General features: G+C 34.8%; 1 protein-coding gene across 1 annotated transcript in view; it reads left to right on the top strand.

Moving 5' to 3' along the window:
- The window catches only part of Dcc (DCC netrin 1 receptor), a 722,447-nt gene that overhangs the window by 546,662 nt on the left and 149,321 nt on the right, over window positions 1-26,464 (top strand). The window contains exon 15 of the mRNA XM_059246128.1: window positions 10,718-10,912. Coding sequence (XP_059102111.1) covers window positions 10,718-10,912 — 195 coding nt within the window. The remainder of the gene's footprint in view (window positions 1-10,717; window positions 10,913-26,464) is intronic.

Raw genomic sequence — 26,464 nt, 5'->3', positions numbered from 1 at the left:
CTTGGCCAAGTGACTATTCAGAATCCCAGAGCAACAGTCTATAAAGGAAAACAGAGATTATTTAGAGTTGGAAAAGTGTCCAAATTTCCAAGTACATGAGTCTTGTTCCTAGCCATAGCAAACTTCAATTTGTTCACAGAATGTTTGATGTCCTTATGAATTGCTTTGATGAAATGATCAATTACTATGTAACACACACACACACACACACACAGAGAGAGAGAGAGAGAGAGAGAGAGAGAGAGAGAGAGATGTGTATGGATTCCTATTCATTAAGTTTGAGCCCTGCTTCAATTATTGTATAATCATATAATTTAACCTCTCCAAAACTTAAGTCTAGTCATATAAGAAAGTTATAACAATAGAATGTATCTCAAGTCACACTAGAGATTGACTATAACAACAACCAAGTACTTGACATGTGCTGTTATTATTGGTTTTAACGTATTAGACCCCTGCCTTTGCCTATAGTTCATTTTGAGAGAATAACAAAGTATTACTACTGTTTCTTATGACACATTTGTTTGTTTGTGATGATAAAGTCCTGTTTGCATTAAGAAAGCAGGGATAGTCACCTCTGATACAAATGGGGACATATTTCTGAACTCGTTAAGAGCCCACACATCTTGTCTCTCTGTGTGGGTGTGTATTACTTATATAATAATATGTAATAATAAAAAATTCTTGTTAATAAGAGTATAAGCAGCCTATAAAATGTGTATTGTTTTGGTAAGAAACTAAGAGTAAGTATTATGCTAAATTATGAAATAATTAAAATATTTTCTTTAAAATCAAAAGAGGCTGGCAGAGGTTATAACTATTTCAGGTATTAAAATGTAAAGATTTCAGTAGAAAAAATGAAACGATTTTTAAAAAACATACCATTTCACTTCTAAAAGTATTATTCTTTTTAAAAAAACAATTATTGAATATTTGGAAATTTCAAGAAAATACATTAAAATCATTTGAAATAATTAGAAAATTTTATAAACCAGTAGGTATCTTATATATAAATATAAAAGGTGATTTCCCCTTAAGTAGCAATGATATCATTAACTAATTATATTAATCATTAAAAAAAAGGAAACAAAAACTTAAACTAAAATACGATCTCTACAGCTAAATTTAACAAGATAAGGATGTATGTGTTCAAAGAAAAATATTACATTTTTATAAAAATATAAAATGAGATATAAGAAAACAGAATATACATATAGATGTATATATACACATACACATATATAAATACATATATGTATATGCAAAGAGAGAAAATATTCATTCCTGGATGACTATGTGAGCACTATGTAAATGTTAATTCTTCCCACATCAGTGATGAATACAGTTCCAGTCACAGTCAACTTTATGTGGAAGAATAAATGTAAAATAATTCCAAGAAAGTTACAAAAGTATAATTAACATTTGCTATAAAATCTGATTAAAAATCAATACAGTGATATCCAGCATAGGAATACATAATTAAATCAGTGTAATAGAGAATAAAAGGCAGAAACATTTTTCTGACTATTTGAGGACGAAATGTAAAGTCAAGTCAACACCTTAGTCACAAGGTGTTTCACTGAATGTTACTGGGACCGGCCATGACCAGTATTTTTCATAGGTCATGCAATGTCTGATTTCCCTGTAACATTAGTTTAGTGAAGTTGACTCTGCGGCTAGAACAGAAGTCGAATGGGCGGCCAGATCATTCATGGCATAGTTCACAACAGAAAGCAACAGTAGTCAAGAGAACTTACTATAGTTTCTGTCTTTTGAGACATCAGGGTAGAAGAGTACAGCTTACACTAGCTGTGAGCTGACCACATCACTGTTACTGATTTTTTTGTTGTTTGTTTGCATGTTTTTGTTTTGTTTTGTTTCGTTTTTTAATACCAATTGTGATAATGAGTTTCTGTTTCAAAAATAAACAAAAACTAGTCATTGTATTCTTTGCCTCGAGACTACATCTAGGTACCACTCCTCAAACATAAAGCCCCAGTGTTTTGCTCTCCTCTTCACCTCCATTTCACTTTTTTCAATATCATTGCAATAGCCATGACCTGCATTCTTACCTTCTCCATCCTGTCAGTTACATTCATACCACCCAACTTCCTATTAGCCTATCATCATCTGTCACCTGGAAGTAACGTCACACCTGTTCCTTTGACACCGCTTGGTCTTCGTGTACTCTAGACACTGTAATGTTGCCAAATTGATGGTTCATAGAGAGACACGATGGTATCATTTTATTGTCCAAACTCATCTTCATTTGTGCTCATCATCTCCTCCAGTCTGATGTTCAACTATCTAATCTTGTACTCACTCCCACTCCAGCTTCACTTACTCAGCTACAGATGTCTCAAGCTTTGGGAATTCATGTGCTGGCTGCCCACAAGGTTTAGGGAGTATATTTTTGAATCAACTTGTCCATCTTCTGCACACTTTTAGGTGCATAGTCTCTAGGTCAGACTCCTCTCCATAGGCTAATACCAAGGATCATGCTTTGTCTTGAACTTCTGAGTATCTTACCCATTCCATATTACACAGGAGATGGACAAGTGATGACATAAATACAGCTAGGAAAGCATGTGGATTATAAGTAGCACACAGTTTGCTTCTTCATTCATATCTACTGTTATTTTGAGAAAGTATTAGTTACAGCTAGATGTATACATTCTTCTCTTTGTTATGCTTTTCTAAAACATAGGACTGCATCACCTTTCTCTCCTGTTATGAATTAAAAACAAAAACCTGGAAATAGATACGTCTATTCATAGCTCACACACTTCATGTTGCCTAAAATAGCTATGAATGTAGCCCAATACCAAACCATAAACTTACATGATGCATCATGAGCTTTTTGTTTCTTTGAAAATATATGGCAAAAGTTTAGACATAGCTGTTAGTTGTCTGAAAAGTATCTTGACTTAGAATTTTAAAGATACAGTGGTATATCTTCAAATCACAATTTGTATACCCTTTTAGTAGAAGAACATTTAATGTTTTTAGCATACTATTTGATAAAGACTGGAGCCTCCTCACATATGTAGTTGTTTAAAAGGAATGTTTTTCTGACAAATCTTTATTCATTTTTTTTCTTAGTATTAGAAACCATGTAGGTTTTTGTTAGGCTCCTTATTACAATAATAACTAAATTTTACTAATACAAATTATGTGTGTGCTATAGTTACTATTTTCATAAACATCATCTTTTAACATTTTTCACATGTTAGGCACTGATATTAAATAAATATGATACTAATTATCTCAATATTTCTACTTTTCAACAATCATTATGAGTGAAGTAGCCCATTCCATAAAGACAAATGCCTATTTTTCTTCCATTTACAGGTGTTTAATTTGTATCTTTTTTTTTGAGACAGGGTTTCTCTGTGTAGCTTTGCACCTTTCCTGGAATTCACTCTGTAGTCCAGGCTGGCCTCGACCTCACAGAGATCCGCGTGCCTCTGCCTCCCGAGTGCTGGGATTAAAGGCATGCGCCACCACCGCCTGGCTTAATTTGTATCTTTGGATATGTGATTGTGTTTCTCATTTGGAATACTCACAGAGATTAGAAAATTATCCTGACTATGATGGATCAACATGAGTATATTTTAAACAGAGTGCAATTTTCTGTTTGATGATGGGATGGCAGCTAAAGTAACTTAGTGTTTCCCAAATATCACAAAGCAGGCTAACACTCAGTGCATTTTGTGGCATATAACTTTTAAAAGCTATGAAAGCATCAAAGCTAAGAAAATGATAGGAATTAATTATTAAGAAATCTATATGGTAGAGTTCAAAGGTGGAGAAACAAGATTTATGGTGGAAGTGGCCTAAGGAGATAATGTCTCTCTGTGGAACGAAGTCCTGCCAAGTGGGCATGAACACATTGGCATGTATTAATCATGCTTAGGAAGACAGAACATGGATAAATCGATTGCCTTTTATAATTTGCTGCATTAAACTATAGCCTATCAAGGACTGTAACAAAAGTCTACCAAAAATGAACCCCAAAGTGCAGTACACAAAATGGAGAACAAATGAGTATTTTTCCAAAGTACCAACTTCCTGACCCTACTTGGCAGTGCTATTTACAGCAGACGGCACACAGCAGATCATTTTCATTAAAAAAGTGCCAGGAGAGACAAATCTTTCTGATTACTAGGAAGAGAAAAAAACCAGCATCAATAACTGTATCTTCATCTGATTTCATTTCTACATTATTCTCTTTCTCCCTTAAAATTCTTATCTTGTGGAGACAGTTATAGAAAATTGTGGTAATTTTACATATAATGACAGTTGTGTTTAACACTATAGAAAACACAGACTCAATACCCATATGTTGGAGCATTATGTGCCAGGAACTGTTCTAGAAGCAGGAGTTTGAGAATTTATAAAAGGGAATGAGATAAAAAGCAATGGAATAATTACATTAAATTGTTAGCATAAAAATGTAATAAATACTACAGGAAAAGTAAAAGAGCAATAATTTGGGGAAGGCTGGCTTCCCTGGTTAAGTTAGTACCCGGAGAAATGTGTTCTTCACAGCTGTAAGCACACCATGGTCCTGAGTACTCAGCTGGCCTTTCCGGTGCTTTTGGGGCTCCTATTTATTCTTTATTGCATTAAAAAGTGTTACTCTGTGTGCATACCTCAAGGCTTTTCCATCATTATAAAAAGGGAAGTGTAAATACATGCTGCTTTTCTGCATTGAGATATGTAATGGGCTTTTTATCAATCAGTTAAGATCACAGGGCCAGAAGGAAGGCATCTTTCATGACAATGTTAGAACCAGGCATTTTGATCAATAATATATGACCTCCTCGTCATAATAACTGGACCAGGAAATGGTCCATAATCCAGAACTGCAAAATCAGACTCACCTACTTACTTCTGAATATAAAACAGAAATGGAAATTTCCCTTTTATTCTTCAGAATGAGATTTCTCCCATACATATAACTTTATGGGATACTAATATGTATCTGGTGTGTTTGAGTACAGCCAAGTATCAGCATGAAGCAGAGAGATGGGATGAGTTGATTAAAGGGGAGTGATGTTAAAAAAAAAAAAAGTCAGGAAGGTGAGGGGGCAGAGGCAAAGACCACAAATGGCCTGAAAGTTTCTGGTATTACAGTGTGGGATGAAAATTTTCAGGGTCAGATTTTGAACACAGTAATAAAATGATCCTGGCTGCATTTTTATTAATTACTTACATATGCTGTACATATATATTTAAACACTTGTTTTAAATACCATCTATATCCTACTGGCTTCCGTGTGTGTGTATGTGTGTTTATATTTGCATCTGTATAAATGTGTTTCTAAGTATGATCTTTCACCGCAAACCAGCCTTACATGTCCAATTGCTTCCCTGCTCTCTCCACACACTTGACTTACAGACACTCAAATTTAACACAATTCAAAACCGTGTGTTTCCTTCATCTCAATAGATCCTCCCTGCATTGCTTAAACTAAAATCCTCCAGCACATCCACTCAGACAAGTGTTAAAGCCTTTTGTTTGTCTGTTCTCTGTGCTCCTTCCTCGATGTTACCTCGAGTTTATTAAAGCAATCCATTAAAAATAGCAATCCAGTTGAAAATAGAACACAGTTTATGTGCCACATCCTTGCCAAGAAACACCATTCAACACCTTCTTGTCTTGCTTAATGCAGAGTGTTATCTGGGTCTATCACCTTTAGTCTTCTCCTTCCTCCATTCCCATTTTGGTTACACTAATGTGTGTGTGTGTGTGTGTGTGTGTGTGTGTGTGTGTGTGCATGTGCGAGCGTGCGCACACATGCCATGATATACCTGTACTGGTCAGAGGACAACTTGTGAGAGTTGGTATTTTCCTTCTACCACTCGGGTTCTAGATATCAAGCTTATGTAATCAGGCTTGGCAACAAACGTAGTTACATTAACTGAGCCGTCTTCCTCACCAATCTCAATTGTGCAAACATAGACATAATATTAAACTCACCTTCTTCACAGTTCTTCAGTATGCAGTTTGGCTGTGTTGAGGATAATGACTTTCTTCTACTACTATCACCATCGTCCACCTCCACATTGCCTTCTTAACAAGCTGAATGCTAAAGCAATTAAACAATAACTCATTTCTTTCTTTCCCCCCTGACAATTATTATTCTACTTTGTGGCTCTTTGAATTTGAGTATTCCAGTTCATAAAAATGGAATGAAATTTGTTCCTTGGTGGCTGTATAATTTAACTTCATATTCACTAAACTCATATTTGCATGTTCAAAAGTCCTTTCTCTCTTGAGGTAGGATAGTCTGTTGATTTGTCACATTGTTTTTACACTTTCATCCATTGATTGACACAGGGGTTATTTCTACTCTTGGTCAATTGTAACCAATGTAAATATTGCTGCTATGAACAATGGTATTTGAATATTTTACCTCCAATTTTGCCATGCATATGTGTATATGAATATGCATATGTATAGTCATATTTAGAAAATAATTGTGTAATCATGTCTAATTCCATTAATTTTCTGGGGAAATTTTCATTGAAGCAAATACTAACATTCTTATTAGCTAACTCATTTGAATTTTGTATCTAACCCTCCAAGCTTCAGGTTTCTTTCCTTTCTTCAAATACCAAACACATTCCTTAGAAGGTCTTTAAGCAGTTGTTTACATTGCTTTCCATTTCACAAATTTGCAAGACTTCATTAACACTCACTTTAGACTGCAAGAGGAAATGTCCTTTGTGTATCACTTACTGAACTGTTAGAAAAGCATTTAGCAAGTTCTCCTGAATTCCTTTTAAATTCTGTTTATTTAATTTTGTATTTCTTCCATTGACACACTATCTACACTATAATTGGCCTATTAGAGATGTTGTGTAATGACTGAAATATCACAGTTGTTAATTTTATAAACATTATTCATTAGTGGAAACCTATAATCATTACTCAATGATAACATATGCATTATAGAAACAAATTCTGTCACATCCTCATGAATGGCACCAGACTTCCATATCATGATTATTCAGGTGTAGGTAGAGTACTGGGTCAACATTAATTTGAATTTCAGGTATCATGAGCTTTCTTTGGTTTCAGATTATCTCAATAATTATTCTGGTAAATTCTTTATGTTTTATATATGCAGTCACTTTCCTAGAGATAATTGTAAAATCTTTCAAGTACTTCTGAGGAGCAAATTCCAAAATTGGATCCTTAGAAGTGGTACTTATGTCACATACTTTCTATTGAGAAATCATCAAATTCATATTTTACAGCTCACTTTAGTAATAAATGTTTTTATAACCTATGAGGTCAAATATATGAATGAAAGTTCATTCTGAAGAATAATAGGGAAATTGTCATATTAAGTGAGTAGGTGGGTATGAATTGGCTCTTATGAATTATGGACAATTCACTGTCCTAATTATTTGATCAGGAGTCCATGTATTATGAATCAGATTTTCTAGTTCTAACATTGCCTTTATATATGCTTTTATTCTATCCCTATGATCTTAACTAGTTGGCAAAATCCTCCAAACATCTAGATTGAGAAACAATCTAGTTAAGACTCCAGGCTCAGTTAGAGACACCGTCTCAAAAGAAAACTGGAGCAGTGATTAAGTCTCAAATAGACATCTGGCCTTTATTTTACACACACACACACACACACACACACACACACACACACGTAAACATACACACACACAACGTAAATGCAGAAAGTATTAATAACATTCAGTAGCTTTCTTGAAATAAAATTAGGCGTATTGTTTTGTTTTAATAGTTATTTCAAAACAAAATATGTTAAACAGAATGTACTATGGAACATATCACATCCCAATAACAGTTGCAATACTGTACCAACAGGTTTGGAAAATATTAATCCCTCTATTTTTATCTATTTTACTACTTAGGGAAATACTTCACAAATTGTGTGTTTCTGCTATAAAGGTTTATATCCACATTTTGAGACATAATTTTTAATGATGCCTTTTCATATTATATAACAGTCTTATTTATGGAAGAAAAATAATAGTTTGTCCCCTCTTGCTCACAAAAGGACATCTTTAGGAAAATGAAACCATCTTTAGAAAATTCTGTTGATGTAACATTTTTAGTTTCTTTTGGAATGATTTTTATATGGCACCTATTGTCATAATTTTTTAAGAGCATTCTTCCTTTTACCACATACACTGCAACTGTCAAGTGGAATATGAATGAAAGTAGTGTGTAGGGAGATTATTATCTTTTGATATCAAATCACAAAGGAAAGATACTATAGTGTTACTTGAGTAATCAAATTATTTAACATTATTCAATGAGTCTACCTCCAAATATCTTCGACAGAGATAAATTAAGGACACAATTGCTTGAATGAGGTTCAAATCACCTGTATTTTTTAGTAACTTGTTAATTTTAAGGAATTACATTTAAGGATTTAATAGACTGTCAGGGTCAAAATAGTCACTTTATTGTTTTTTTTTCTCAAAGTACTTAAATGATTTTCAACATAGCCTGTACATATACATATATATATTTATACATATACATATATATTCTATCATAATGTTTATCATAATTTACTGTAAATATTTTCTTACACGTAGATTTTTCTCATGTTATAAACTACAATAATTTAGGTAGTGTATCTACTATTTCTATATTCTGTATTCTATCATAGATATATGGCTTTATTGTCATGGTTGGGTTTTTTTGTCAAAACCAACACAGGATAGAATCTGAGAAGAGGAAATCACAGCTGAGAAAATGCCCCCATAAGATTTGCCGGTAGATAAGCCTTTAGGGCATCTTGATTCATTATTGATATGAGGGCACCCACACCTACTGCAGGCAGTGTCACCCCTGGGCAAGTGTTCCTAGTATGTGTAAGAACGCAAGCTGAGCAAGCCAGTAAGTAGTACTCTCCATGGCCTCTTCCTGCTCTGACTACCCTCAGGAATGGAATGTAACCTGGGAACTGTCATTTGAAATAAACACTTTCCTTTCCAAGTTGTGTTTTGTCATGGCATTTTATCATAACAATAGAAATCCTAAATAAATATATAATAATAATAACCTACACTCCAACATGTGAGATGCTATATAAGTATCTGTATTAATTAAAAAGTATCAGTGTATTTTAGGGATAAAGTCAGATTTTAGAAAGATGATGTAGCAACCATATCAGCTTAGTAGTAAAATTCATTATTTTTTTGTATACTGTCACTTTAAAAGAAAATGTTGGAGTGCTACAGACATTTTCTTGCTAATATTCAGTATCTCTTGAGAACTTAGGTACTACTCATAATAAGATTTTTTTATGCGTTACCTCTCATATTAAGTCTTTTCAATACCCTATGAAACTCTTCCCAGCTTTATCTTCATTATACAGCTGAGGGAACAGAGGCTTACAAGCAAGTTCTTACTTACAGTCTCATAGCTAGTATCTAGTGCAGAATTTAGCTTAGCTCTTTCTTAATTTGAATCAAACACTATCTGGCATGTTGATTTAATTAGGACAATGAATCTAGTGAATGATAGAACATGGTGTGAAACCAAACTCTCCCAAAATCTGGACCTGTGTGTCTTCAATCCAGAGTGCTGTCTCCTTTCCTCAAATAACGTATTTTATCAGAGTTAACAAGTAGTCAGCTAAGTACATTTTGAGACATGCTGGGCAGATCACAACTCCATCTTGCTCACCTTGACAATCCATTTTGTTAAAATATTTTGCTATGTTTTTTTTAAATGATATGTATATATTTGTATGGTCAATGAGATATATGTTCATTTGTGTGGGTGCTCATGGAGGCTAGAGGAAGATGTCAGTTACAGGTGATTGAGTCACCCAGCATTGATGCTGAAAACCTAAGCACATTCCTCTTCTGGAGCAGTACACGCTATTAGTAGCTGAGCAATCTATCCAGTTTCCTCTAAAATTTTCTGAAAATAGCATTGGTACAAGTATTTTTATATTTGTTTAAGTTGAGTAAATAATTCTTAGACAAGACAAGTTTCATTGTTTTATGGCTCTTTAAATTATTTTCTTTGTCTTAATTTTCAATTTATTGATACTTAAGGAATATCTGAAGAAAGAAAAATAGGTTATTAAAATTAAGATGCATAGTACTAGATGTGCCTACAGAAATAGCGGTTAAGAAATTTTGAGTGGGAGTGCTGGGGGAGGGGAAGAGTACGATTAAAAATATGTTTGATGAAATTCAAGAAATTCTTTGATATGGCAGGAGAGATGGTTCCATCAGTAGAGTGCTGCCAAGCAAGCATGGAGGCTTGAGTTTGGATTCCTAGCACCAATGTAAAAACCAGGCCTTCAAGTACACACTAAGACCAATGCTGAGCCAGGAGAGAAAAGCAGGTCCCCAGAGCTCATTAGCCAGCCAGTCTAGTGAGTGAGGAGCAAGTTCAGTGAGAGAAACTATCTTTAAAAAGATGGTAGAAATCTATAGAGGGAGACACCAGACATCTACCTCTAGTATCCATATGTGTGTGTGTGTACACACACACACACACACACACACACACACACACACACAATCTTGTAACAAATTAAAAATGAAAAATTTAGTGGGTGCTTGTAAAGAAGGACTGAATAAATGATTTGTAGTTTGAGTCTGTGTGGAATAACATACTGTCTTATTTAAATGGGATATTTGCCATTCTTTTGACTTTATAATGGGGCTTGCCTATGTCTTTGAATCCTAGAGTCTCAAGTCCCTGACCAGCCAAGCTCCCTTCATGTGAGACCCCAGACAAACTGCATCATCATGAGTTGGACTCCTCCTCTCAACCCAAACATCGTGGTGCGAGGTTATATTATTGGGTATGGCGTTGGAAGTCCTTATGCTGAGACAGTGCGTGTGGACAGCAAGCAGCGGTACTATTCCATTGAGAGATTAGGTGAGTAGCCATTGATGCTTATTCTACTGAGAGAAGAAGGTAGTTTATTTTCAATGATTTTATTTCTTGAAAAATTGGTCTTGGAGATTATGATTTCAATGTGTACCATGTATTAAAAGTCATTCTTCACATACACACACATAAACACACAGGCACATACACACACATATACACATTCACATTCTGATTCTCTTCTCACTCTTCAATTTGGAAATTCTGATCTAGAGAACTCTATAATGAAAGCTCTACCTTTCTATAATGAAAGATACCATACCATGTGCTTTCATTGTATGCATAGGACAAACAAAATGTATTGAATAAGTTTCCTCTTTCTGACCATCAAGGAAATGTGTGATCTTAATAATTCTTGTAGAAACAAAATAATACATTTTAAAACTTTATGGTACCTGCAAGGGAGATTTCTGTTAAATTTTCTTTACAGTAACTGGTTGCCTTCAATATCTGTAGGTAAAGCATTGTGGCTATGTCATTATAACTGTAAAATGCGACAAAAAGGAATATTTTCATTCAAGGCAGTAAATCTCTTCTCCATGTATTTATATTTCCTTTCCAATCCAAATCTCTTATTACAGTGGGCTTCATTTTTGCATGAATGCTTTGATTGTGGTCTTGTGTGAGGTCAGGTGTGTGTACAAACCTTCAGTTTATTTTATTCTGATTTTCTATAGTATTGTAAGGGATTGTATCATTAAGAGAGGAAAGTGATAAATAATGCATCAGAATGCCAATAAGTTAAGTAATTGTCACAAAGTAAAAGGGAAGTTCAGGCTACCTGTTGATTTAATACCACATTACTGGCAATGAAATGCATTGACCTCATTGGAAATCAAACTTGATTAGGAGTGGGAAGCTCTCTAGTCATTTGCTGTGTCCCTCACAAACAGAACATTTGTGATGAGAAGCCTGATTTGAATCTGAATAGCTAAAACGCAGGAGTAAGAATAGATTCTATCAATGCAGAAATAAAATTGCACCAATCCATTTTCTCTGTAATTGCTCCAAACACTAATGAGAGAATCACCTACTGAAACTGGCCACAATTAGAGTTAGCTTGGCATTTAGAAATAATATCCCCCCGTCAGTTCCAGCGTATGAATATAAGGGCAATCACAAAGCTCATATTTTATGGCCGTCAAACCTGTGTCAGGGGACTCTCAGTTATCCATTATTCAGGATACACCATCTCTGACAGTGCATCTTTATTCCACTTACCAGACAAGGCAAGTTAGCAGGGCAGTGCCCGAGCCACTGGCTGTATGAATGAATGCACTGCAAACCCAGCAAGGCTGGAAAGAAAAATGCATGACTGCACGATGTCCTTTCATAATGATTCTTCTCATTACAGAGAACATAGAAATCCAGTGGAAGGTTCATTTTGTGAAATTAACATTGGCAGGCTTTCCTAAATATTAACCAAGAAGAAAACCATCTTCTTAAGGTGTGTTCTAAAGAACAAAGAGAAAGGCTGAGGTGCACCTCAGCAGAAAAGTCCTTGTCTAGAAGAAAAAAGCAAGTGAAAGTTCAACTTTATTTGTGAATTTGTGCTTTACAGCTTATTTGAATAGAACATTCATATGTACACACATAGAGACAGATGTACATACACACACATATACATACACAGGCACTGACATACATGTATAAATTCTCTCTCTCTCTCTCTCTCTCTCTCTCTCTCTCTCTCTCTCTCTCTCTCTCTCTTTATGCACACACACATACACACACAAATGTTGCCACATAGAATACTTTTAAGTTTATCTCTTAAAATATGAATGTTGACATAAATGTGAAATTAAAGTATATATTGTTTTTGTTCATTAGGGTACCTTGAGGTTATGATTTTTTTTATTAAATGAGAATGAGAGGATTAACTGCTTACAATTTTCATAACGATGAAAGACTTATGCATGTCCACAGACAATAAAATGAAATTACTAATTGCTTCGTTTATGATATTTAGCACTAAAATTAGTGTATTTGTCATTTTTTTAAGTAACTGGCAAAATACCTGAGCCACTACGTAAGGGAGATAATATTGATCATAGTTTCAAGGGGTTGAGTACATTATTGTGTGGAGGGCATGACAGAAGAGCAGCTGTCTCATAACCTCCTAGAGTGAAAGCAGGGAGCAAGTATCTTTGTACCAACTTTCACTCCCTATCTCTTTCCTTCTACCTGGTCCCCCAGTTGATGGGATGTTTCTGTCCACAAGGAGACCCTGTCTTTCCCCCATTATCTTATCTCAAAATAACCTCATAAACACAGCAGGTGTATGCTTTAGCAGTTTCCTAGGTATCTCACAATTCAATCATAGACAAGCAAGTTAACCATTATAGTAGACGTATCAGTTTTCATAGCTTCACTTAGGAAAGATATTTATATAATATTCAAAGTATTAGAACCACGAAATTGTCTAGTATATATGTTTTCCTCGTGATAAATTGACATTTTAGTTTTTTTTTCTTTTATTGAAAATAGATATTTTTTCATATAATATATTTTTTATGGTTCTCTTCTTCCATCTCATCCCATATTCCATTTTTAAGAAAAGAAAAATTTTAAGAACTGCATAATAGTTTTACAAATAAATATCAGGAAAGTTATTAAACAATTATGCATAATGTCAGTCATAACTTCGAGTACTGGGTTTGTTCTTTAGACTATATGACAGCTGCTTGCTTTATGATTGACAGAAAAACCTCCTGTTCTCTTAGAGGAGAACCATTAATTATAAACAGCATTTTGCTTATGGGTAATAATTATTTAATACTTATACAGTGAGCCATGTAACCTGCCTTGGGGCTGAAAATATAAGATCATTTGAAAAATATTCAATATTACCCAATAAAAATGAATAACTTGTCTAGTGTATGTGTATAGTCTCATTAACCATATTTTTCCATCAGAAATTTATAATTAATCTGCTGACATTTTGTTTGTTTGATTAAAGAGCTGTAGTTCCAGGTTAAATATATATTCGTAATGGAGATCCATGTAACTTTAATTTAATTACATTAAGAATTACATTATTTTATAAAGAGCTATATACATATTTATTTATTATTCCTTCTATATGTATAGTTATTGATATATAATAAACTACATATGTGATGTATACATTCCTTATTTTTTTAATTAACTGATGCATAATGTATAAACCTGCTTTTAAAATTTTTCCTTTACTTAAAAAAATCTCTATCATATTCATATTGTAAATATAGTAAATGTTTTCTTTAGACTTATTACTCCTAAACAAGTTTTGAAAAAGTTTAAGTGGGATTCTGTTTTAAATTTATTTTCTGGATATTTAATTTAAAATCATAAACAGATTTCTTAATATTAACTATATATCCTAAAACCTGTTTGATTCACCATTCTGTCAATTCTGCAGATGCTATGAAATTTCCCACTTAAGCAATATAAAGGGGAAACACTTGGACACATAATTTCTGGGACCTTTACCTCTCGTTTCTTTCTCCCGCTTTATTGCAATAGTCAATAAGATGATTGAAGTGTGAAAGGAAGTGCCAGATGCAAGTGTCTTTGGCTAATTTCTGATCATGGGAAAATTTCAGTATCTACCATGAAATGGGAGGAAGATTCTTAAATATGTCATTTATCCAACATTTAGGAATGGCTACACATTTCCCAGCTTTCAGGCAATTTCAATAACAAATTTTTAGAATGCTTGTAAAGTGATTTTTCCTCTCTTAAAATGTTATCTTTTTCTTTTTAATATGACATTTTTGAAAGGGAACTAAACTTGAATTTCTCATATAAAGTCCCAAATGGTCATCATTCCTTTATTGTATGATTACATTTGATTCATTATTATCTTTGTAAAATTTTTGTACTATATTTACTGGTTATACTTGTCAAGATTTCTCTTGTATTGTCTTTATCTATTTTCTATTTTATTAATGTTCACTGGTTTCAGAATGAGTTATCTCTAGCATATTCTGCTCTATCTTGCATTTTTTTAGGTTATTTAGAATTTCATAGTTTAGGGTTTCTCTGGTGTTTTTCTAGTATTGATTCCTATTTCTACCTTAGCATGTATAAAAAACGTACTCTTTGATAAAATACTTTTAAAGTTATCGAGATTTATTTTATTGATTAACATAATATAATTTGGTAGTTAACGTAAACTTGAATATAATAAGTCTTATACAGCTTTAAAACTTTATTTAAATGCCAATTGATTAAAAATTACACCGAATGATTTTCAGATCTTTAACATCTTACCTAAATTTTCTGAACAATAGTCCAGTGGATATCTATGATTAGTCACTAAAATCATCTTGGAAAGTGTTCTTAAGTCTATAAACTTATAATTGTTATAAATTCATAACACATTACCTCTGAATCCTAAATGTCCCTTGTAAAGTGATTTTCCCTTTTGTGACTTGTAAAGTGATACAAGAGAAATCTTGACAAGTATAACCAGTAAATATAATACAAAAATTTTCCAAAGATAATAATGAATCAAATGTAATGCATCACAGAAGACATTGTTTTTACAAACTAGTGATTGAGAAAGTACATGATAAGCTAGCAAAGAATAAATAAGTATAGAATAGAATGGAATGGAATTGTGCAAGGAGATGTGAATTCTGAACATCTATCTATAAAAATAAGGAAGGAGGATACATTCTGTTTTCGTACATCTTGCATCAGAGTTCCCAGATTTTGTAACTACCAGCAGAATTTGGAAGTCAGTGTTTTAGAGATGTAAGTATGAATTCTGGGTTGACTATTTCAATAGTGATAAAATTCTATCAAATTAAGTATTTAGAGATTTAGATAAAATTTTCTACTTCTAAATATTATCAAAATAATTTTAAATACTCAGAAATATTTTATTTTGTACCATTTAATAAAAGATTTTAAGATGTTTAGCATAGCATAAACATATAATTTAGCTCTATTCCTAACTGTGGTCATTCATGACACCGGAGCCTTTTTCTCCCATACTGTAGAACTGTCTGTTTCTCAATTGTCTATTCTAGAACAGAAAACAATATACCTGTTCTAGAGTTTATTTATGTAACTTAGTTGAGATAATAACCATGGAACCAATTTTAATTAAAGTATGCGTGTGTAATTAAGGCATCATTTTTATTATCATCTTGTATGTTGGTTGTAGACTAGCAGTAGGCCATTAGTTTTTAAAGAAGTTGAGAGTTTCAGTGTTCTTTATTCAGAAATAGAAAATGCATATTATGAAAATTGGTTTACTGAAATGAATTGACATGAATAAAATACAGTACACTGACTTTCAGTTCATATAAGAGACAAAATTATAAACTCCCCCATTTTAATACAATCAAATATTTATTTTAAATCCAGGGAAGAGAATTCCATTTGCTCACCAGAAGTACTGCTTGCCTAGGGAGGAGTGACAGGGGCTATGAAAAGGTCAAGCTGCAAGATCATTGCTCTGAATACAACAGAAGGAATGGATATTATCTCCCATGCGTTTTTTCTCAGGTGTCTTCTAAATGTATAGGCATTTTCAGGCAGTCTTTAAGGACAGCTGCGGGGTGATTCATTAATAATGCATCCACTCTATTTGTAACTCCTTTCTCACACTCTACTCTCTGAGGTCCAAAGCAGATACATTGTCTTATACCTGGTGAATTTTTTAAAGCTATTTGGAAAAATCCATTACAAAAGATGAATACTATTATTGAACAAGAGGAGAAAAGATCATCTCATTGGAGCACAAGCTTTCTCTCTATATATATATTTCATTGGAAATCCGATCTCTCTCATCCCTACACAAAGGGATAAATGATTATTTCTCCCCTCCATATAGGACCACAAAAAGACTCTGTGGTTCATTCTTCCTGTGAACTTTAGGATCAAGCATTCAAACAATAAAAAATGTTTCTTGTATCTTGTTCAGTTTTCTAGAAAGTGTTTTATTTGGGATAAAGCAATCCAGATCCCATCCTCAATTCTCCTTGCTGTTCAGTGTTTATAGACAGCTGTTCAGTGTGTTTTTGCCAAGGACTGTGAAATTAGCATCAATTTCTTCATTTTCTCCAGTGGCAGGTATCACACAAGTTTTTGAAATGAAGGAAAACAAAGAAAGATAAAAGCTGTTCTTAATTTAAAGGAATACCGTGTTTGTGAGAGTACTGGGTGGGGATTGCAATAAAGACCTGGCTTCTGGTACAGAAAGAAGTGAGAGATCAAATGCAGCCAGGCTGAGGGAAGTTACACTTGTTGCATGAATAATCAAGGTGTTTCTGGAAAATTAAATCTTGCCAATTTACCAAGAAAAATATAATCTAGTGTAGTAATATAGGATGTTAGTCCTAAAGTTCCTGACTAAATAGTATAAGTCATTTTTTAGATGAGTACCAGAGCTTAGACATAAATGTATAGTATTTTTATCCCATGGGCTACACTCAAAGCTGACTCTGGGAAAAACACAAAAACCTGGACATTTTGCTTAAGCAATTATACTGGTAGATTCATGCATTTTTCCTTTTAATTCTGTTAGATCCAGTACAGGTATTTTGAAGTTATTAAAGTATCCAGTGCTTAATTACTTAGAATTATACTTGTTTCTTGTTGAATTAGCTAATTTTCTGTCATTAAGCCATCCTACATTATTGATGACAATATCCTTATTCTGAAATCTTCTTTGATATTAACATATCCATGATTATATTGTTGTATGTTGACATAATACCTATACAGACAGAGGTTTTCTCTTTTCCTGCCTTATAAATATTAGTGTCTTAATACATAGACGATTCCTTATTGGTAACAGACAAAGAATATCAATCTGTTATTTTCTAAACTGGCCTAGATCGAAGGAGAAAATGATGTTCAATCATATTTGTACCTTTATACATAATACATTTTTTCTGCTTGGAAGAAACTTTTCCTTTGTTTTAAATTTATGTCTATGCTATGAATACATACACACAAGCTAATGGGTTCTATCAAATGTAGGGAAATTTTGAGCATTATTTCCTCAATTTTTTTTTTTTTTACTTTCCCATTCGCTCTCAAATCATTACTTGAGTTACACAAATATTATGGTCCTTTAAGTTGCTCTAGTTCATCTTCTATCTCACTGTTATTTTTATTTTAGTCTTTTTTACATCTATGTCATTTGGAACGGTTGTTCTTATTGTCTTTAAAGCTAGTAGGGATTTTTGTTGTTTTCATTACTTTTCTGACTGGGTAATGGATGCCTAACCTAACCTAATCAGTCTTAAACATAATGTACATTACATCTGGAAAAGGTGTTTCTGTTCTTTACATTTCTATATGTTTGGTAGTCTAATTAAAATACTGAGTTTTGAATATTTTTCAGTCTGTGTAATGTAATTATAATGTATGCTTTTACTCTTCTCTGCAAATTATTTTGTCTTCATTATTTCACAAACTTTTTCTATTAACTTATCCTCACAATGAGTTGTCTTTCTTCTTTTTTTTTGTCAGATCTGCCAATGTTGTAAAATCACTAAACTTAGTGTGTGTGGGGAGGGGGTGTTGGGTGTTAAGAGATTTTGATGTTTTTTAATATTTTTAAATTTGTTCTAGGATATAGGTACTTGGGAAACCAAGCCGACTCTGTACCTTGCCTCTGTGTGTTATATGGTTAGTGTTGAATATGATGAGGATAAATAGCCTTGCTAGAGAATTAACTTCTGTTGAAATTTTTACTCAAATTCCATGACTTCCTGATTCCCATTAGGCTTATATGTGTTTCAGATTCTGAGAGCACTAAGAATTTTTACTTCTGATTCTGTTGTGTGGTTTATCCCCCAGCCCTGTGAAGTCTCCTCACATAGTGGCTGAAAACGGTTCAGTTGTGGACTGGACAGACCCCCATAGCCTTCCAGTCTACTGCTTCTCTTTGTACTCTTCCCACAAGCCCTAGTTCTGTTGGTCACCACACACTGACTCTGCTGATGGAGGTTTCCAAATACTTTATATTTTTTTTCTCCTTTTCTTCCCTGCTGCAGTCCTTAACTCCAGGTCATACATGAGGAATTAAAAAGCTCATGTAATTTATTTTCTCTCAAAAGTCATAGACCTGCATGACTCAATAATCAATGTCACAAAACTGTTAAATATATACTTACTCTTAAACTAAAATATAAGAATAAATCTACTCCACATTAGTCCATTTCATTAGAAATTGGTGTCTTTAAATAATAGTTAAACCAGCTATTATTATATCAGTATACCATAATTTTCAGCTTTTCAAAAATAGCAAAGAGGCCAAGTGTATTATACCTATGTCTTGATATCTACCATTAATCTCATCAAGAATGAATCCTGTCATATTGCATTTTTCGGGAATAAATTTAACTTGAGTGCTCTTAGCAACAGGTCTTTTAGCCTGTGGAGAAATGAACCTTTATAACTCCCAGAGTGCATTTGAAGCTCAGTGAGTTCAGTGTAAATTACGTGTTAAGCTCAGCATGCTTCCATCAAAAAAACTCCTTCATGCATAGAATATAAAAGTTCTGAGTTTATGACATGCAAACATTTTAAAGAAGAAAAATCAGTTCACTTTAGTAGTCTCAAGAATAGTCGACATACATGAATAAAAAATGAATGAGCCCCATGGAGAGGACATTTTATTATTTTGAAATGAAGTATATTACAGGTGTTGGTTAACAAAATTCTGCTTTGTATTACTGGAAAGGGGTATAAGAATAATTATGGAAAATGATTTTTTTGCCTGAAATATAAAAAACTGACTCCAGAGGCCCAATAGAAATAAGTCATTTCATGGTAGAGAAAGCAAGAAGGAGGGAAGATTTTCCCACTTATTTATCCTTAAATTTCATATTCAAAATGTATTTTCAATTCAATAGTAGAAAGTGCTGTTTTAGACTGTGTGATCAGAGCAAGCTATTGAAAGCAAATATATTAAAGCTATAGAAAATTGTTAAGAAGAAAGCCAACTTATTTTCTTATTGTGATTTTATATTTTTGTATATTTACTGAGGAAATCATTGCTCATTCTCATATTAACATCAGTAATTTCCATGCTTCTTACACATGTTCTTATCGTGTCTCCTTGACTTTAAAACATTTGCCTAATTTTTACGTTCTTTATAGAAAAGGAATGTGAAATCTAATTAATAAAAACAATGAGTAGCTGGGTCTGCTTGAGGGCCCCTGGCGGTGTCATCAGGCTCTATCCCTGGTGCATGAGACAGCTTTCCGGATCCCATTACCTATGGTCAGACACCTTGCTCACCCCTGGGGAGGCACTTGGTCCTGCCTCCACATAGTGTACAAGGCTTAGCTGTGGGGGAGCAGGCAGAGGGATGAGAGGGGGATCTGTGGCTGGTATGTAAGTGAATTAAAAAAAAAGAATATATATTTTTTTCTATTTTCTTAACAATTCAAAGGCCTTTTGATACTCAACTTACTGTATTTCAGTCCTTTCTTTTACAGATGTGAATAAAATCAGTAAAGGAGTACATTATTATTTGATTTTTTTTAGATATTTTTCACCATTTGTTCAAGATTAATCAAACATCAAATGGGTCAGCTTCCTCACTTGCAGACCATTTTTTCATACTTTCTTTTTTTAATTAAAGAAAATTTTTTCATTTATTTTATACACCAAAGTCCCCCCTTCCCTCCCCCCAGCCTCCCCCCAACCCCCTCCCCACCCACCACCACATGAAGGCAAGGCCTCCCATGGGGAGGCACATTTCTTAACTAGGAGGAAGAAGTATGCTGAAAGATCAAAGGGTTTATCATTTTTTACCAAACTGATTATATAAAATTACTTACTGGGTGCCTTTAAGTATAAGGCATCATATATGCAGGACAGTGGGGAGTACTAAAAAAAATGTAACCCATGCTGCTGTCTGGTATATTCGAGGCTCCTAACATCATATATGTTAAATAGAAAAAAATATATCTCTTGCAAAGAGTAAAGGAAACACCACACTCTATCTTACATTTTGTGCTTTGTGCATTTGTAGTTTAAATGCTACATTGATATTAGGTGGCTAGAAGAGTTTTATTAAAGATGCAAGCTGGACCAGGGATATATCCCCATCCTATTGCAAGAGGCCCCCTTAAGCAGACCTATGGTGGGACACCTTGCATAGCCTTGAGGCAGCGGGAGGGGCTTGGACCTGCCTCTACTGAATGTACCAGGCTCTGCTGATTCCCCATGGGAAGCTTTACCTTCCTGTAGGAGGGAATGTGGGGTAGGTTGGAGGAGAGGCTGGAGGGGCAGGAGGAAGGAAAATGGGGTGTCTGTGATTGGTATGTAAAATGAAGAAAATAATTTCTTATTAAAAAAAAAGATGCATGCTGGAGAATTTTTGCTAAAAGTCAGGGTAGAATTCATTCTCATGGCACAAACGTGAAATAGGACACCCAAGACTGTGCAGTCAAGGGAAAACAAGGGAAAGCCAAGGTCTAATGAATGAACCAGTGGAACCATGAATACAATTTCTTTCAAAAAATTCAACTCTTGTTGAATCTTTGCTTATTATTTTATGAAATAGCTTTGCTTTATAGCCAAATTTGGCCTGGACTCTCTACTCTCCTATCCCAGACTCGTAAGTGCTCAGATCAAAGATATACTCTACTATGTCCAACTAATTTATAAATATATTTTTTGTTCTCTTTTTTTTTATTTTGCAATACAGTTCAGTTCTACATATTAGCCACGGATTCCCTTGTTCTCCCCCCTCCCGCCCCCTCACCTTCCCCCCAGCCCACCCCCTATTCCCACCTCCTCCAGGGCAAAGCCTCCCCCATGGACTGAGATCAACCCGGTAGACTCAGTCCAGGCAGGTCCAGTCCCCTCCTCCCAGGCTGAGCCAAGCGTCCCTGCATAGGCCCCAGTTTTCAAACAGCCAACTCATGCAATGAGCACAGGACCCAGTGCCACTGCCTGGATGCCTCCCAAACAGATCAAGCCAATCAACTGTCTCACCCATTCAGAGGGCCTGATCCAACTGGGGACCCCTCAGCCATTGGTTCATAGTTCACATGTTTCCATTTGTTTGCCTATTTGTCCCTGTGCTTTATCCAACCTTGTTCTCAATAATTCTCGCTCATATAAACCCTCCTCTTTCTCACTAATTGGACTCCCAGAGCTCCACCCGGGGCCTAGCCATGGATCTCTGCATCCAGATCCCTCAGTAGTTGGATGGGGTTTCTAGCACGACAATTAGGATGTTTGGCCATCCCATCACCAGAGTAGGTCAGTTCGGGCTATATCTCGACCATTGCCAGCAGTCTGTTGTGGGGGTATCTTTGTAGATTTCTGTGGGCCTCTCTAGCACTTTGCTTCTTCCTATTCTCATGTGGTCTTCATTTACCATGGTCTCCTATTCCTTGTTCTCCCTCTCTGTTGTTGATCCAGCTGGTATCTCCCGCTTCCCCAAGCTCTCTTTCCCTCTACCCTCGCCCTTCACTACCCCCACTCATGTCCAGGCTGTTGATGTAGATCTCTTCCATTGGGCATATACCCAAGGAATGCTCAATCATACCACAAGAGCACTTGTTCAGCTATGTTTATATCAGCATTGTTTGTAATAGCCAGAACATGGAAACAACCTAGATGCCCCTCAACTGAAGAATGGATAAACAAAATGTGGTACATATACACAATGGAATACTACTCAGCAGAGAAAAACAATGACATCATGAGGTTTGCAGGCAAATGGATGGATCTAGAGAAAATCATCCTGAGTGAGGTAACCCAGACTCAGAAAGACAAACATGGTATGTACTCACTCATAGGAGGATACTAGATGTGGAACAAGGATGGCTGGACTGCTATTCACATCACCAGGAAGGCTACCTGGAAAACAGGACCCAAAGAAAGACACGGGGATCGCCCAATGACGGAGAAATATTTTTTGTTTTCTATTTAAATACTTTAAAAATATAATTTTTTAGAAACAATGGAATATGGAGTCAGAAGTTAAACTACTCTACACCATGATGAAGAAATTTTAAAGTTATCTTATTTTAATTAAAGTATAATTGCATCATTCCCCATCTAATATCTCAAGCTTCTCACATGGCCCTTATTCCCTCCCTCTCAGATTCTCCGTCCCTCTCTCTCTCTCTCTCTCTCTCTCTCTCTCTCTGGGTGTAGGTGTATGTGTATATATGGATATTTGCCAAGTAAGTTTAATGTTGGTTGTCTTTAATATATACATTTTTAAGGTTGACAACTTTGTATTAGATAATCTAATTAATTTGGGGCCAGGCTCACCCCTAGAGACAACCAATTTTCCTTTTCAGGAGTCTTTAATTGCCTGCTATCCTTCATGTAGGGGTGGATCTTTTGTATGTCAGATTGTGTTTACATTGTTCAGGTCTTGTTCAGCAGGCATATTGTTGAGATCATGGGTATAGCTTCCCTGTCACACAACCTTACAAAAGGTTTTCTGGTCCTATGGCATTTGCAATCTTTCTGCCCCCACTTCTGAAGTAGTCTCTGAACCTTAGCTGTAGGGTTTTGGGTTGTATATGTGTTTGTTAAGGCTGATAACCTAATGGTCAGTTGTTTCTTAACATTTTGGCTAGTTGTATATTTCTGTAATGGTCTCTGCATGCTGTAAAAAAGAGGCTTTGATGAGGGGTGAGAGCTGCACTTATCTGTGGGTATAAAGATGAGTATTGAGAATGCAGTGAGGAATTTTCCTGGTCTGGGAAAGTGGTAGCAGAATATTCTCCTTTGAGATTCATGACTTCAATAGTCATGGGTGGTTGGGTAAGTTTACGGTATCAGATAAGGCTTCCATCATGTTGAGGAGGCTGTAGGTAACTGTGAAGATATAAATGTCACTATTGCACCTTTAGGGACATCTTGCCATGCTGGTAATTGTGGTTCATAGTCATCACTATTGAGGATGACTGGGGTACATATTTTATGTAAGTAAGCTTTAGGTGAGAATTTTTAAAAATTCAAGTAAAGATGATAGTATATTCTTTTGGATTATTTTTCTAACAACCTTTTGTTACCAAAGTATAAATGGTTTATCAGCATGTTTGAATAATCAATATTTTACTGTACAAATGTAAAACACAATATACATACGAGTTACGAGGCTAGTACAGATAAACTTGGTAAATTAAAGACAATAACAGAATAGAACCTATTGCTCTAAATAGTCTTATCAATGTCAGTCTTGGAACATATTAATTCTTTAATAAAATAGAATAGTCATGTAAATCATGCATCCATTTTATACAGTTATAAACATTGTGAGGTTATTACTTGTTTGGACTCTAAATCTTAAATATACTTATAAATAATGTATATTTCTTAGACTTCTATTCACCTAATAGTGTTGCTTTTCCTTAAACTGCATATTTGACTATCTTGTTGGAATAAGAGGGTGTCCATATAGTTCAGAAACAGAAGATTCCAGCTTTTCTTAGTTTGTTTTCTGTTGCCATGATTAAATACTCTGACGAAAGCTATGACAGTTGGGAGCATTTGTTTTGAATCATAGTGCATAGGACAGTTCATCTTGCCAGGGAAGTCAAGACAGCAGAAGCTTGAAGAATTTGGTTACATCCCAATCACAACAAAAGCAGAGAACAGTGGATGCATGCTACTGTTCAGCTTCCTTTTCCCATTTATGTAGACTAGAATCCCAATCAGGGAATGAGTGATGCCATCCATGGTGGATGGTCCTTCCCATCTCAGTTAATGCAACCAAAATAATCCCTCCAAGGCATACCCATAGAACAGTATGTCTTCCTGGTGATTTTAGATTCTGCCAGGTTGACAATAACAATTACATGGCGTTTAATGTATCATTGCACATTAACTTATATGAACAGGAGGTAGAAACAATAATAAGTCAGACCTTCCCATATTTATTAATCAATATGTCACTCCTCTCTTTTGGAGAAGTTAACTCTGTGTGCTGGTGGCATAGAGTGATACATGTCATACTGTTAGAATAGAAAAGCTTGAACTGCTTTTATATTCATTAAAGCAAATCAATTTCTTAATAATTAGCAAATAGGCAAAAGTTCTGACACTGACTTAAACCTACACCCCCAAATGATGAATGTCTAATGTAAATTTCCCTAAAAGAAAATAAAACTTAGTGAAGATATGTCCCTTAGCTTTTAAACTCTGTTAATATGACTTCTTTCGGAGAGTCTTCACCAATGGACTTGTGTTAAGGATGTTTATCAGGATCACACTACATTACCCAGTGGTTTATAAGTTACATGAAAGTATCCTTGGGGAGCCACACAAAGGCAAGGCAACAGAAAAAGGTATGGTGATGACAATGTGGACTCTGGAGTGATACAGTGGCAGAGAACATTGATACCACCAGCTCCCAAAGAAAGTGAGAAGTGTTCTTCCCTGGAGCCTGTGGGACATCTAGTGCCCTAATTGTAGACATTTGACCCTCTAAGCTGCAAGAGAATAACCTCTATTATTTCCATTGTTTGTCACAATAGCTAAATGTTACTTGCAATAGTAACTCATTTTTTCTCTCAATCTCTTCAACTTTTCAAACTGAATTTCTGAGTCAAGCATCACCCACTTACTAAAGCAGCATGCACAATAATTATAAAACTGTCAGATTCTAACAGAACTCACAATTTGATTGTACGACAGCATCGGAGTAGTAAGACATAATGATGTCTTCTTGTTAGATTACAGGAACAAGGATTTAAGGCAATCAAAAGAAGTGTTACCTCAGTCATCTAGAAGTATTCTGCTCCAATCAGTCAACTTCATCTCTTAAATTCCAGCAGATTAATTCCAGGAAATGAATAAGAAATCCACACCAGCCTTATTGTAATGTTAAAGGTTTTTGTTTTCTAACAAGAAATAAAAAAAAAAAAAAGCTTGAATGAAGCACAATGGATGCTCTGCAGAGACTGTTGTCCTATGAATAAAGCTCAATTAGAGCAAAGTAAACAAAAGTTTTAAGCAATGTAGAGAGCCAGGAATTTTACCCAGCAGAGTAAAAGGGATGTATCCTCATGGCAGTCTAATTCACAAGGCTTGCATACCAATTAGTCATGTTTTAACAGAAATTAGGAAGTACTCTAATAGTACAGAGCAGAACTATACTATGGAAAGGAGAGTTTGTAGGTTTGGAAAAGAAACATAACAATTTTCATTTTATAAGTAATCCTACCCCTATCCATATTGGTGTCTTTTTCTGATACAATATTCATAGTTATGAATAATAATTCATTATTTAGGTGCTAATTTACATGAAAACAATAGAGATGATAATTTTGATCACAATTGAGAGATAACATACATAAATGAGACACAGGGATCAGAATGGTGTGAAATAAGTATAAAAAGCTGGTACAGTTACCAGTCATGTGTAACTTTGAGAAATGATGGAGGGGGAGTATTTTTTTCTCAGTAATTTCTTACTGGTTTGAGATGCAGAGCCAGGATTTTGTGAGTTGGAAGTTGTCTTGCATTAGTTGGGTTCCTTCAGCCTGATGTCCAAACTTCCTTGGTCTGTCAAGAGAGCATGACCAGCTCTTCTAGCCTTACAAGGAACG

Source organism: Peromyscus eremicus, chromosome 19 (assembly GCF_949786415.1).
Source record: "Peromyscus eremicus chromosome 19, PerEre_H2_v1, whole genome shotgun sequence".
In the NCBI taxonomy this organism is placed as follows: Eukaryota; Metazoa; Chordata; class Mammalia; order Rodentia; family Cricetidae; genus Peromyscus; species Peromyscus eremicus.
The sequence above is the reverse complement of the archived record's forward strand: the minus strand, read 5'-3'. Positions and strand labels throughout refer to the sequence as shown.